The sequence below is a fragment of the Jaculus jaculus genome, chromosome 4 (genome assembly GCF_020740685.1).
Source record: "Jaculus jaculus isolate mJacJac1 chromosome 4, mJacJac1.mat.Y.cur, whole genome shotgun sequence".
In the NCBI taxonomy this organism is placed as follows: domain Eukaryota; kingdom Metazoa; phylum Chordata; class Mammalia; order Rodentia; family Dipodidae; genus Jaculus; species Jaculus jaculus.
The window spans coordinates 157,469,084-157,482,612 of NC_059105.1; the positions used below are offsets into that span (position 1 = coordinate 157,469,084).

Consider the following 13,529-nt stretch of genomic DNA (forward strand, 5'->3'; position numbering starts at 1 on the left):
CCCTCTTTCTCCCTGAGGAATTACTGACAGTTGTTGCTGGGGGAGGAGAAAACATTTTCTTCAGTGGTGAAGCCACTAGTAAGCTGATGTGCTCTGACAAATAACCCCAACCCACACACATGCAAGCAACCCCAATTAAGCTCAGCAGGTCTCACACACAGGACATCAAAAGTAGAAGAGAAACTTGCTGGGAAAAAGAAAGAGTTTATGGGGTCGGGGAAGAGAAGGTAATGGGAAGTGATTTGATTAAGATCGATTATATGCATGAATAAAAATTGTAAATAAATAAGAATACAGTCTTAAATCACAAACATTTTTAGAGTTGTTATTACAGCATAACCTTGCTTATTATGACAGATGTAGATGCTTTTCTCTCTCACTAGTTGTAACTGTCTTGGGGATGAGTGCTGGTAGGAATATAGGCACACTGGAAGAGGGGCTGAGGAGATTGCTCAGTGGGTAAATGTGACAATCTGTGCGAGTTCAGATCTTCAGCATCCAAGTAAATGCCAAGTATGTATGGCAGCTCGCCTGTAATCCCAGCTCCTGGGAGGTAGAGACAGGGGCTCCCCAGGGTAACCTGGCTACATAGACTAGCTGAATTGGCAAGATGGGTTCAAGTGAGACCATGCCTCAGTAAATAATACAGAGAGTGATTGAGGAATACACCCAACATCATCCTCTGGTCTTCACAGCCCCCTCACACTCAGGCACCCATACACTTGGGAACGTGTGGACTCAGGCATGCACGCCAAACAATATACATGCAATAAAAATGAAAGAGTGGCATGAAAAATTAAGTTAGGAGATGAAATGGAGCCATACTAAGACAAATGTAAATTAAAATTTTGACGGATTTAGTGAGTTTTATTATTATACCTCCTATGGTGATGATTATTATATATTCTCTTCAATCTGCAGATTACTGCCATTGTCTGCAGTGACTCAGCCTTGATGCTGGGAGATACAGAGGGAAGAGAGATCATTCTAGTTTCTAAACTTTTCAGGCTAATGCCAGAGCTATTCCTACATGTTGTGAATTTTGTTCTATGAATATTTATATGTTCTTCTTCTCCAGATGGACCACAATTTCTCTGGTTAAGGATGATTTTATATATATATATATATATATATATATATATATATATATATATATATGTATATAATTTTTATTTATTTGAGAGGGAGAGAGAGAGAATGGGTACACCAGGGCTTCCAGCTACTGCAAACACACTTCAGATGCATGTGCCATGTTGTGCATCTGGCTTATGTGGGTACTGGGGAATTGAACCAAGGTCCTTTGGCTTTGTAGGCAAGCACCTTGACTACTAAGCCATCTCTCCAGCTATATATCTATATATTTAAAATATTTATTTTATTTTATTTATTTATTGGAGAGCAACAGACAGAGAAAGAGGCAGAGAGACACAGAGAGATAGAATGTGCACACCAGGTCCTCCAGCCATGGCAAACAAACTCCAGATGCATGCACCACCTTGTACAACTGGCTTATGTGGGTACTGGGGAATCAAGCCTCAAACTGGGGTCCTCTCTCCAGCCCCAAGGATCATATTTTATATTCCTTTCTGTGTACTTTTGGAACAGTCCTAAAGCACAATAAGATCAGTGTTAAGGCCAGCATTGTATGCTATTCAGGAGTGCATCAGAGCCTACCACTGATCACTTCTTGGGCTGACATAGCTGATGGATTGATATGCACATTTTCATTGAGCCTCTGCATTGCTTATGAGAATCATGACGGGTGGAACAGGGCAGAGAGGACAGCAGCATTTGCAATCAATGCTGTCTTTACAACTTAAGTCTCACTGGCAACCGACTCAGCAAACCAAATGGGAGGCATTTTTCAAATCTGACTTCTTATAACAGTTGTTTCATTTTCTTTTCCCGATGTGTGCTCTGTTAGGATTATTTTCTTGTTCATTGCTCCTGGGCCCTGGGGCTTTTACTTTTCAGGCTTTCTATTTGCTTTTTTTTTTTTTTTGGTGGGGGGAAAGAGGGTTTCAAGGTAGGGTCTTGGTCTAGGCTCAGGCTAACTCAGCTCAGGCTGACTTGAAATTAGTGTCAGGCTGGCCTAGAACTTACAGCGATCCTCCTACCTCAGCCTCCCAAATGCTGGGATTAAAGGTGTGTACCACCATGCCTGGGAGGGATGGAGGGAGAAAGAGAGAGAGAGAGGACAGCAAGAGTGAGAGGGGAAGAGAGACGGGGGGGGGGGGGGGATGTACATGAGTGCAACAGGGCCTTGAGCCACTGCAAACTCCAGACACATGCACCACTGTGCATCTGGCTTTACGTGGGCACAGGGGAATCAAACTTGGGTAGTTGGGCTTTATGGGAAAGTCCCTTAACCATTGAGCCATCTCTCCAGCCCAGTATAGGTTTCTTTTTGTTTATTTTTCCGAGGTAGGGGTAACCCAGGCTGACCTGGCACTCACTCTGTAGCCCTAGGCTAGCCTTGAACTCATAAGAAATGGCCCACAGAACCCAGAAGTAAAGTGGTACATTTAAAAACTCATGGTGGGGAATAAAATAAAATCTGTATTGAAAAAGAGCCAGTATTTACTGGAATTCTTTTGTCATTGGCTAAACCCCATGGCAGCTTCCCACACCCAACAGAACATCTGAGCTGCCACTGTGTACTGGGGTCTTTTGGCCACAGCCCCTCTGACTGGCTTCTTTCCTGCATTTTCCCTGCTTACTTGTCTTGGCTGTCAATTGTGGACTTGGAATCGCCTATCAGATCATGCAGCAGACCTGCCTTCACTATGAAGTTATCTGGAACTCAAGGAGCATGCTACCTTGCTTTGGCCAAGGATAGCATTATTCTACAGGACTCCTCCCTCCTCCACAGTGCTGCAACCAAGGTACTCTCTGTGCTCCTGCACTTTCTCTCCATGCCATCAATTGTTCTTACTGTGTTCATAATGTGTCAGGAACTAGTATGGGCATTGGGGACTGGGCATGGTGGCACATGCCTTTAATCCCAGCACTCGGGAGGCAAGGGTAGAAGGATCACTTTGAGTTCGAGGCCAGCCTGAGACTACACAGTGAATTCCAGGTCAACCTAGGTTAGAGTAAGACCCTACCTGGAAAAACCAAAGACATAGAATCCCTTGCCTCACAGAACTGACGCTGTAGTCATCAACAATTCAATCGCAAGCATGCTTTGACATGAATCCTTATAGCACTAAACCTCATTCTTCACCTTGCTCATGATTCACATCTACTTGCTCTACATGCAAGTTCAAAAGATTTTTACTATCTTTAGATGTAGTCTCAGTCATGTTCAAAAATGGAATTTGCAATAGAACAAATCAAAAGATGGTTGACCTGTACCAGGCTGGAAATCCCCTACTGAGCATAGGTACTGATCCAAGGAAATAGGAAATAACTAAATGTCACATTCAATTTCCCATAACCACTGGGATAATGTGATTTTGTTTGCCATTAACCAGGGGGCTCCCGTACCGAGGACCTGAATGAGGAAAACCTTACTTTTATAGCCCTTAGCTGGAAGGGCTCACAAATGTCATACTCAGCTGTGGCAGACAACCTCTTAGACTGTCTTGCAATGTGTCTCTAGTATAAACTTTAGCATTAGATGAGACCTATTACGTAATGAATAGGTGCATTGAGTGTGTTTGTTGGTATCCTGGGCTCAACTCTCATTTGGCTTCAATCTTAAAAGCTTGTCTCTAGAGGTAAACTAATATAGCTGAGAGGAGATAGCACGATTTTATCACATCAGCCCACCGTATGAGTTGAATGAGTTCTAAGTTGGGTCTGGGGAGAGGAAACAGGAAACTATATTTACACTCCAGTTGTGAGGGAGCTGCTCACCTTCCTGTTGTTGGGCACGTAGACCTACACTGAACATATCTATAACCATGGCCCAAGAAAAGAGTCTATTATGGACCCTAGTCTCTAGCCTGAATTCCTGTCCCTCTTGCTCAGCTCTCCTCTGGGCCCTATTCAGTTTGTGGTCAAGCACAATGCACTTCCTCTGTCCTTGTCTTAATGACTGTGCTGGTTCTCAGAGTGTGTAGAGGCTCAAAACTATCTCCTATTGTGGCCAAACACTTTATCAAGTTAGTCTTGAAGGATCCCTGGAGTTTTCCAGTAGTTGAAGGATGTATTCAAAGGGAATTCATATTTTTAAGTTATTGAAGACAAAAAAAAATACTGTACCACACTACTCAAGAGTCTGTAGCAATGCCCTTTGGAGATGCCAGAGACGTGTGAATATTGCATTACATTAATTCTGGGTTCCTGGATTCATGTAGAACTTGGACCAAACTTTGATTTGTTTTCAACAGTCTCCCCATATGAACTGGAGAGCCATAATCAAACCTCAGGTGAGGTTCTCTTTGCTTTTAATGAATCCAGGTTTTTGAGATCAGCTCCTGTTGAGTCATAAGGGCTGAAGGAGTGTTTGTTTGATTGTTTTGCAGTGCTGAGGACTGAACCCAGGGTCTCATGCATGCTAGTCAAATGCTGCACTACTGATCTGCTCCCCAGAGTCTGTACAAAATTGCTCTCCCTTAAGTCTTCTTTTTTTTTTTTTTGGTTTTTCAAGGTAGGGTCTCCCTCTAGCCCAGGCTGCCCTGGAATTCACTATGTAGTCTCAGGGTGGCCTCGAACTCATGGCAGTCCTCCTACCTCTGCCTCCCGAGTGCTGGGATTAAAGGCGTGTGCCACCACGCCTGGCTGTCTTCATGTTTATTTTTTTGTGGGCAGCAATGAAGACAGATTTGGAAAACCTCCTGTGTGCTTCTAGAAAAAGCCTCACCCACCCCCTTCCAGCTCACAGTCTCATTGCCTCTATCCGTTTTGAGACCATCTGGATTCATTTCATCATCCCTGTGTCCCGACTGTGACAGTCACCCAAACTCAAGTCCTCCCCTTCCTTTTTCAGTGTACTTCCTATTCTCATGTGCAGCTGCATTTTTCTCCATAGAGTGTGTCATCACCTGGCATTTGGTCTGTATTCCCACCAGAATGCCAGCTTCATTAAGACAGGAATTCTTATGGGGGGTAGGGTGCTTTTTTTTTTTTTTTTTCTATCTAGAATAGTACCTGACCCACAGTGGGTATTTAATGAATATTTGTTGGATGAGTAAATGAATAAATGGGACATACATACTTTTTTTGTTTCTTAAGATACTTCATGTGTTAGTACCATCTTTTCCCACCTACTACTTCTTGTGAGACAATATTAGCTATGCTCCTGTTTTGTGGATAAATGACCCCCTCACTGACGCTTGGAAGCTCTATTGTACATTCCCATCATCTCTTGGTAGTCTGTCCAGAATCCAGCTCATTATTCCTTCCCATGCCAAACATTCACACTGTATTACATCATCTCCTCTGACAATATATACTTTGTAAGTATCTAATCTAGAAGAAGTCAGTTCCTTTTTGAGGTCTGGGGCATGATAGGAAAGTGGCAGGGTCATGTTCTAAGAACCAACTTTCTAACACTATTAAACTCATTGGTCTCTTTACCATCTCACTTGAAATTTGGAATCACTCATTACTCAGAAGCCAGAAATCCAGGGCTGATGATGGTGGCCCCTCCTGGAAGGCTACACACATGTCTGGCCCTACACATAGCTTTTTGCTGTGCTATCCAACTGGGATGTCATTACGTTTATTCTCCAACACCAACCAATCAACTGGACATTGCAAGAGCCCTTCTTTAATGACTTATTCTAAGTTTGCTTATGGGACCCTGTGGACTCACAGGGAGTATGGCCTGGCTTTGAGGATTATAATCCAAAAACTCACCAGAAACATTTTTGATTTGATTGCTTTAGAAACACCAAAGCACAAAGTAGTATGTCAGAATCTTCTACTGCAAACGAGAACACAGAAGTCTCAGAAGCACAAAGCCTCAGATTTTCACTGCTAGCTTGCACTTGGCTTTGAAGGAATAGAAACACAGAAATCTCCCAATTGCTCCTCTTAAGGCCACAACGCCCACCTAAGTCTTTGCAAATCTGCAAGGTACTAGAACAATATATAAAGTGTCTTATCTATACATTAATTTCAGAGTGCCTGCCACATTGATGACATCTAACCTCCATTTCTCCCTCCTCACCCTGGTATATGCCTTTGCACTGATGCATGCCTTAACTACTGCCCAGCATAGCCATACCTATAAAGTCCATATTGCACTTGGATATAAGGGCCATTAAAAGCTCACCATTGATCCATGGACATTCTTACAAGTGTAGTAACACTCCTTACTTTACCATTCCAGAAAATCAAAGGCAAGATACATAGAAACTGCTATTTCTGAGTCTCTATCTCCCCATAGTTACCACTACCCATGAGCATGCCAAACCACGGCAGGCACAGCTGTGTTATCATCCTACTGGCACCTTTGAACACTGGCCAGCCTGGACATAGCATAACAGTTGTACTGAAAATTGTCCCCGTCCCCTTGCCAGGGTTAGGATAGGTTCGCAGAGGTAGTGGAGATAGATTTCAAAGGACAGACTGGACGCCTGGTAGCATGTCTGCCCCAAAACTCTGCCTTGAGATTCCAGCACTGACAAAGTCCATCACAAAGAAGAGTGGTGTCAGAGGCTGGGTGCCACCTTTGTGCTGCTGAGGGAGTGAGGGCTGCTGCCTCCTACCTGGCAAGGGTGTTCATGGTCAACAGAACTACAGTCTCATCCTTCTCTTCTGACTACACTGTGCGATCATGGATTTGGAGTTTATCTAAAAGATTTATGTGCTCATAAGATCCTAGTTAACTTGTCTGCAACACCTTGTCCATGCATACATATTTGTAAATATATATGCACATGCATGCACAAATAACTGCATTGTTGGATCATGGCTGGAATTTTCCTTGCAGGGACTTTGAAACTGACTGAGCTGTGACTTATTTTTTTTTTTTTTTTTTTTTTTAGGCAAGCCCAACAGACTGGCCTTTTTTAGAGAAAGAAAGGGAGAAAGGGAGGGAGAGTGGGGAACAGAGGGAGAGGGGGAAAAAAAGAGTACACGTGTGCCAGGGCCTGTAGCCACTGTAATTGAACTTGACGTGTTTACCACCTTCTGCACATGTGCAACTTTGCACACGCATCACCTTGTGCGTCTGGTTTATGTGGGACCTAGGGAGTTGAACATGGGTCCTTAGCACCACAGATGCCAGGCCATCTCTCTTGCCCTTGGGCTGTGAATTCTGTGCATCCCACTCTCTTCTATGACCCAGTGTGTCTATTTTATGTTATTTTTCTGTCATAGTTGACATGCAACTTTCTTAAAGGAATATTTTCTTAGTATACCTTGGAGTCAAGCTCAGCAAGCACACATTCACACTGGATCCTTCATCAATATAGAATTTCTAATTCTCCAAGCCTTATGACTCCCAACTATTCAATTTCCATGTGGGATAAATGCAACCCGTATTAGATTGTACTCTCATGTTTCTGAGCAGACCACATGTAACTATCATTTTGCATGCCCAGAGCCCCAGCCTAGTGATTGCTTCCATGCCATCTTCATCTTCCTGAATAGTGCCTGTTTCATGCTGAAGCTGAAACAACTCATTAGTTGGAGTCTTTTAAGCATGCAGCAGTGAATCACGAGAATGAAAATGGAGAGCAGTTCACATGTGACTATGGCCCACGTCTAAAATATACCTGAATGCTGATTGTTCTATGTGGTTTAGAGGGTGGATATATTATATGTGATGTTCTTTGAGGATAGGATTATGATTAATTTTTGTAGCTTTTACAGGGTTTGATACTGAGTGCTTCATATACATTTATTGGATGAATGAGCAGTCCTAGTAGCAGGACAGATAGGAAGATGTTAGGATATCAGTGGATTGGGAGACAGGCGGGGGAAGTTCTAAAAACTACATTTCTAACATTTGCAGGGTCTTTATCCACAAGATTCAATAGGGGGGCCCACTCTCACCCTGAGAAGTCAGTTCAAGAGTGTTTGGGAAAATGGCCAAGAGGGCAAACACTGGGAAAGGGGATTTTATTCTTCATTCCACTGGGGGCATATTTAAGTCCTCAAGAATGTGATTTATCAGCCATCAAATCTTATAAAAGAATCTACTCTGTTTGCTGCGTGTTTTAGTGATTAAAAAAAAAACTTTTAATTATCTCTAGTAGTGAAATGGGAGCAATGGCATATATAATCAAAATGTCATTTCCATTTGCTTTTGGAAAATATTATGTGTGTTTCCAGTAGCATGTATGCTTTCATAATGATTAGTTTGAGCTCAGGCTAATAACAAAGTGAGTTAGCATTTTCCCTGTATAATACCTAGTAGGAGAAAAGGAAAAATGTGTTTATGGCAAAGAGAATTTATGCAGGGTCCAATACTTGCCACAGTTAATCACTCATGTGGATAACCTTTGTGAGTGGAATTTTGAACACAGCAGAAAAGCAACTATAGATCTTGGTTCTCAGTGGCCCAGTATAGATGTGCCAGGACAATGGTATAGCTACTATTATGAAGAAGATTAGAGATGAAAGAACTCTGGACTTGGAGCAAGGAAACTGGGGTTCTTCTATCCTGGGATGCTATATACCCCTTTTTTAATAAATTCCCTTGTCCATAAAATATTTTGCATTCCTAATAGGTTAACTAGTCAAGAGGAAGTACAGGGCAGCAGAAGGGCATGTAGCCATGTGATAGTTATAAAATGCAAAGCATGGGTAGACAAGCAATGGAATGTTACTGACACCACCTTTTCTGGAAATGTTGCTTGCCTTACATCCCCAAGGCTTCTGATGCTTATTTCTAAAAAAAAAAAAAACAAAAAAAACTACTTACATTTCTTAAGAATTCTATGTGTGTATCTATGAATACTTTCTTATGGAATAGTGAAAATATTTTTAAAGATTTATTATTATTTATTTATTAGAGACAGAGAGAGGGAGGGATAGAGAGAGTGAGAATGGGCGTGCCAGGGCCTCCAGGCATTGCAAATGAACTCAAAAAGCATGTGCCACCATATGCATCTGGTTTACATGGGACCTGGAGAATCGAACCTGGGTCCTTAGTCTTCGCAGGCATGTGTCTTAGCCACTAAGCCATCTCTCCAGCCTGGAATAATGAAATTTTTAACAAGATTTTTTTCTAGGTAACAATTAGTAATTCTCAAAGTGTGGTCCTTGGACCAGCAGTACCAGTATTAGTTGGGAATTTGTTGGAAATGAAAATTTATGTGTCTACTGTAATTCTAGGAGTGAGACCAGCAATCCGTGTTTTGATAAGCCCTCTAGGTGATTCTAATAGATACTTAAGTTTGAGAACCACTGCCAAAGAAGACAAGAAAAGCTAGGATTTAAGAAATAGGATATGCCAGAGGAGGTGGCTTTGGGACTTTCCCAATTCTACTATACAGCTACCTATTTACTTAAGAGTTGGACACAAAGCAACATGTTGAATAGTGTTTAAGGCACTGTGTCATACTTAAAAAGAGGAGAAATATTTATAACCTGTTAACCTGTGTAACAGCACGCATGCACATACACACTCTTCCAGTGACAATCTGGCAATCAGTTTCTCTGGATGATCCTTTTCCAGACCATGCATTACACATGCATTCCTACCTCTGGAATGGTCTATCTTCCTTCCTTTTTGTCATCACATTCATTACCTTCTAATATGCTGTGTTAATTTTTTTCTTTTTCTTTTGAGAAAGAGAGGGAGGGGGAGAGAGAGAATTGTGCCAGGGCCGCAGCCACTGTAATTGAACTCCAGACACTTGTGCCACCTAGTGGGCATGTGCAACCTTGCACTTGCCTCACCTTTGTGTGTCTGGCTAATGTGGGACCTGGAGAGTCAAACATGGGTCCTTAGGCTTTGCAGACAAGTGCCTTAACCACTAAGCCATCTCTCCAGCCCGTAATTTGTTCTTTTTTTTTTTTTTGTCTGTCTCAGTGAGAATATAATATTCCCCGAGAGTGGTCTGTTTTATTCAACCCTGTATCCCTAGCTCTGAGAACTGGGCCTGGAACCTAGTAGTCATTCAATAAAATGTTTGCTGAATTAATGAGTGACAGCTAGATTTGGAAGAGGGGAACATGGTGGGACCAGGTGAAAACACTGCAGCACCTGTGCAACCCCCTTATCAGGCAGTGTCACTAAAGCATGAAGCTCTGCCTATCTGTTCTTGATTTGGGTTCTGAGATGAGCCTGCCATCCTCAGGGATTCAGTTAGCCACACTCTTTATCATCTATAAATGTATCCTCTGGGTTCTGCTAGGGACGGGGACAGCATCTAGATTGACTGGGATTCATATGGTTGGGTTGGGCTACAGGGTAGCCCTGCTATACAAGAGAATAGTGCGGCCTACTAGGAAAAAGGTAGTGTAACAGTAAAACTCAGGTGCTGGAGGGATAGCTCTGTGGTTAAAAGCACTTGCTTCCAAAGCCTGATGGTCCAGGGTTCGATTCCCCAGTACCCATATTAAACCAGATACACAAAGTGGCACATGAATCTGAAGTTTGTTTGCAGTGACAGAAGGCCCTGGCATGCTCACCTGCTCTCTTTCTCTGTCTCTGTGTCTGTCTCAAATAAATCTAAACTCAGGAACTTGGAGTTATAGTTCTTATTTTGCCCCTAATGTGCTATGTATGACTTTGGGCGAACAGCCTGCCTGGGTCTGTTTCATCTCACTGATCTCAAGGATGATTCCAGTTGTTGACATATGTTTATTCATGTGCTATTTGACCGGTGTCTGTCTCCTTTACTGTTCCACTAGAACAGGGATGGTTTTCTCACCTGCTTCATAAGGACCAGAACTTTGAGGAACACAGAATACTTGAGAAGAGAGCCAGGTGTGGTGGTGCACGCCTTTAATCCCAGCACTCAGGAGGCAGAGGTAGGAATATTGCTGTGAGTCTGAGGCCAACCTGAGACTATATAGAGAATTCCGGGTCAGCCTGAGCTAGAGTGAGTCCCTACTTAAAGGGAAAAATAAAAAAAAAAGCTTGAGAAGAATGCAAATCTCTATGAAAACCTTTGAACTCATGCTCTACACAATCAAGTCACATGAGGGTGTGTGTTGCAAAGGCCCTAGCCCAGAACTGCTCTCCGGGTACACAGGGGAAAACACAATACTGGTTGCACAGCTCACTAATGTAGACAGTGGAGGCTGGTATACCATGGAGAGCCCTGGCCATCTGCCTGGTGGTTTGGGAAAGCATGCATTTGGGGATTATAGACCATAATCCCAAAGCTGTTATTTCTAGCTGTGTGAATTTGCTCGAGTGGCTTGCTTCTCTTAGTTTCAGCCTCTTCATTAGAAAAATAAAGACAATACTGCAGGCCTGTCTGCATGCAATGGAAGTTATAGGACTATATCTGGTGTCTTCCAAGTGCTCAGGAAATGGAAGGCCTCCTTCTCTGGTTCTATCTTCCCTCCCCTTAACATAGTTGTTAGGCTATGAGGTTTCCAACAGTGCTTCTGTCCCCAAAGAATTGACCTAAAGTTGTAACTGGACCATGGGAATTCCCTAGCCAATCTTGGTTGAAGGGAGCAAAATGATTGGTATAAATATGTGTTTCTCTGAATATCTACCTTTGTGAATATTCCAGTTTGCCAAGTGATCTTTGTACCTTGCTATGGCTCAATACTGTAAGGCACAATTTAGATAATAAAGATTAAAAACTGACTATGATCAGAAGGCGCTAGACCAAACATTGCACAGAACAAATCTGAGCTTTACCTGCCTCTTTTTGGCTGCCTTTGTTTCCCCTTGCCTTCTGCTCCTCCCTCCCTGGTAGAGTGACTTCCACTCCCAGTCCTGGCCTGTCCCCTCTGTCTTTCCTCTACCATAGTCGACCCCCTTTGTTCTGGAAAACAAATGCTATTGCTAGGCAACCAGAAGACAAAATGGCTGTGGTTTATATGATCCTTATTAGTGACTGCAATTGCAGTGGTGCCACCATCATGCCAGATGTACACTCCATGCATCTGTCCCCAACTTGATAGATTTTTCCAGATAGTGGGAAGGGATTCTTGGCCAAGAATTTAAGGGCCTCATCGCTCAACAGAAAAGTATTCATAAATCACTGTATATCAACAGCCTGCTTTAGAATCATTTTATTAGAACACATTCAAGAAAGTGACATACGGAAAAAAGACAGCAGCAATTGTCAGTCATGCAAATGCCCGTGTTAAGGTTCTCCATTGGGTTTAAATTCAAGTACAAAGACAGTCCTTTCCTGAGCCAGGTGCAGTTCCAGAGAATGACACTTTGCATTGAGAGCACATGTCCTTCGCAAAGTTCAGAACACTGAACAAGTCACATTCTCACAATAGAATTGTGAGATACATGGAAAAATGTAAACTTTTGAGGACCCTCTTCCCTGCCCTCCCCCATCACCCAGCCTGGGAAGTGAGCCCAACTTCAGGAACTCTTAGAAATAAGGGTTAGTCTATTGAAAATAAATCAGTGGGCCTTAAAAAAAGATTAGAAAATGAATGTGTGTGTGTGTATTTATATATATGTATATGTATATATATATTTATTTATGTATATATGTATTTATATGAAATGGAATCATCTCTGCTTCTTGCCTTGGTCTGGGGATCTCCATGATACTGTTAGGGGCTGGGGTTATCTCTTGAGTGTGGTTAGAAGCTGGAGGAATTTAAAAATTTTTTATTATGAAAAATTGCAAACATATACAAAAGTGAGAATAGTATAATGAACCCCCATGTGCCCATCATCTAAATTCAACCATTGTCAACATGTGGCCACTTTGTTTCACACATCTTCTCACACTCCCCACCCACCCGACCTTCAGGATCCCTGGAAGCTCAGAGGCTGGGAGTGCGGGGAGGGCAGTGAGAAAATCGTGACAGCCCTGTGGAGGCCAAATCAAATAGAAACCATGTTGCGGAAGCGACTGCTGTTCATGTTTGGGAAAGGCTAGCGTTAACCTTCCGTTAACCTTATGATGTGAGGAGGTCAGCTAGACTAGCATCTTTGGGACTTTCCAGACTGGGGACCACTGTCCAGAGTCTAGTGGCCCCCCTCTATTTTCCCTGCCTCCTTGAGTGGCAGACCTCTGAGGGTGAGGGCCTGGGGAAGGCATAGTGTTCAGATTGGGAACTGTATGGGGTTCTGGGGCCTCTTATAGCCCTAATTCCTCCACCATTTTAGACTTTGGATTGAAGCTCAGCAACTTCAAAATTGCACCCAAGGAGAGAAGCAGGAAGGCCCGGGGTGAGCCCATGGCCCAGGCAGGCAGATTTTGCTTGGAACATGTTGCCCTCTGAGCAAAGGCCCATGCCCCACACCAGCCCTGCCAGAGCAGTTTCAAGAGAGGTGGGTGATTGGAGTCCTGCTGGGAGGTCCCAACGGCGCCACGGCTAACCCGGCGAGCTGCAGGGACAAGTCCCAGGCTGCGCGCTAAACGTAAGTGGAGAAAGGATCTCCAGGTCCCAGGTGCCACCGAGGAACAAGGTTGCCATCCTGTTAAGAAAAGGGCTGGGCTCTGTGATTTGCATATGACTTTGCA

General features: G+C 43.1%; 1 protein-coding gene across 17 annotated transcripts in view; it reads right to left on the reverse strand.

Moving 5' to 3' along the window:
- Window positions 1–13,529, reverse strand: part of Kalrn (kalirin RhoGEF kinase) — a 724,529-nt gene that overhangs the window by 211,243 nt on the left and 499,757 nt on the right. For 4 of the 17 annotated variants that reach the window (XM_045147202.1, XM_045147201.1, XM_004663923.2 and 1 more), the window contains exon 34: window positions 12,180–13,483. The exons of the other annotated variants lie outside the window; for them this stretch is intronic. In XM_045147202.1, coding sequence (XP_045003137.1) covers window positions 13,421–13,483 — 63 coding nt within the window. In that variant the 3' untranslated portion in view covers window positions 12,180–13,420. Of the gene's footprint in view, window positions 1–12,179; window positions 13,484–13,529 lie in introns of those variants that run through there. 17 annotated transcript variants of the gene reach the window in all.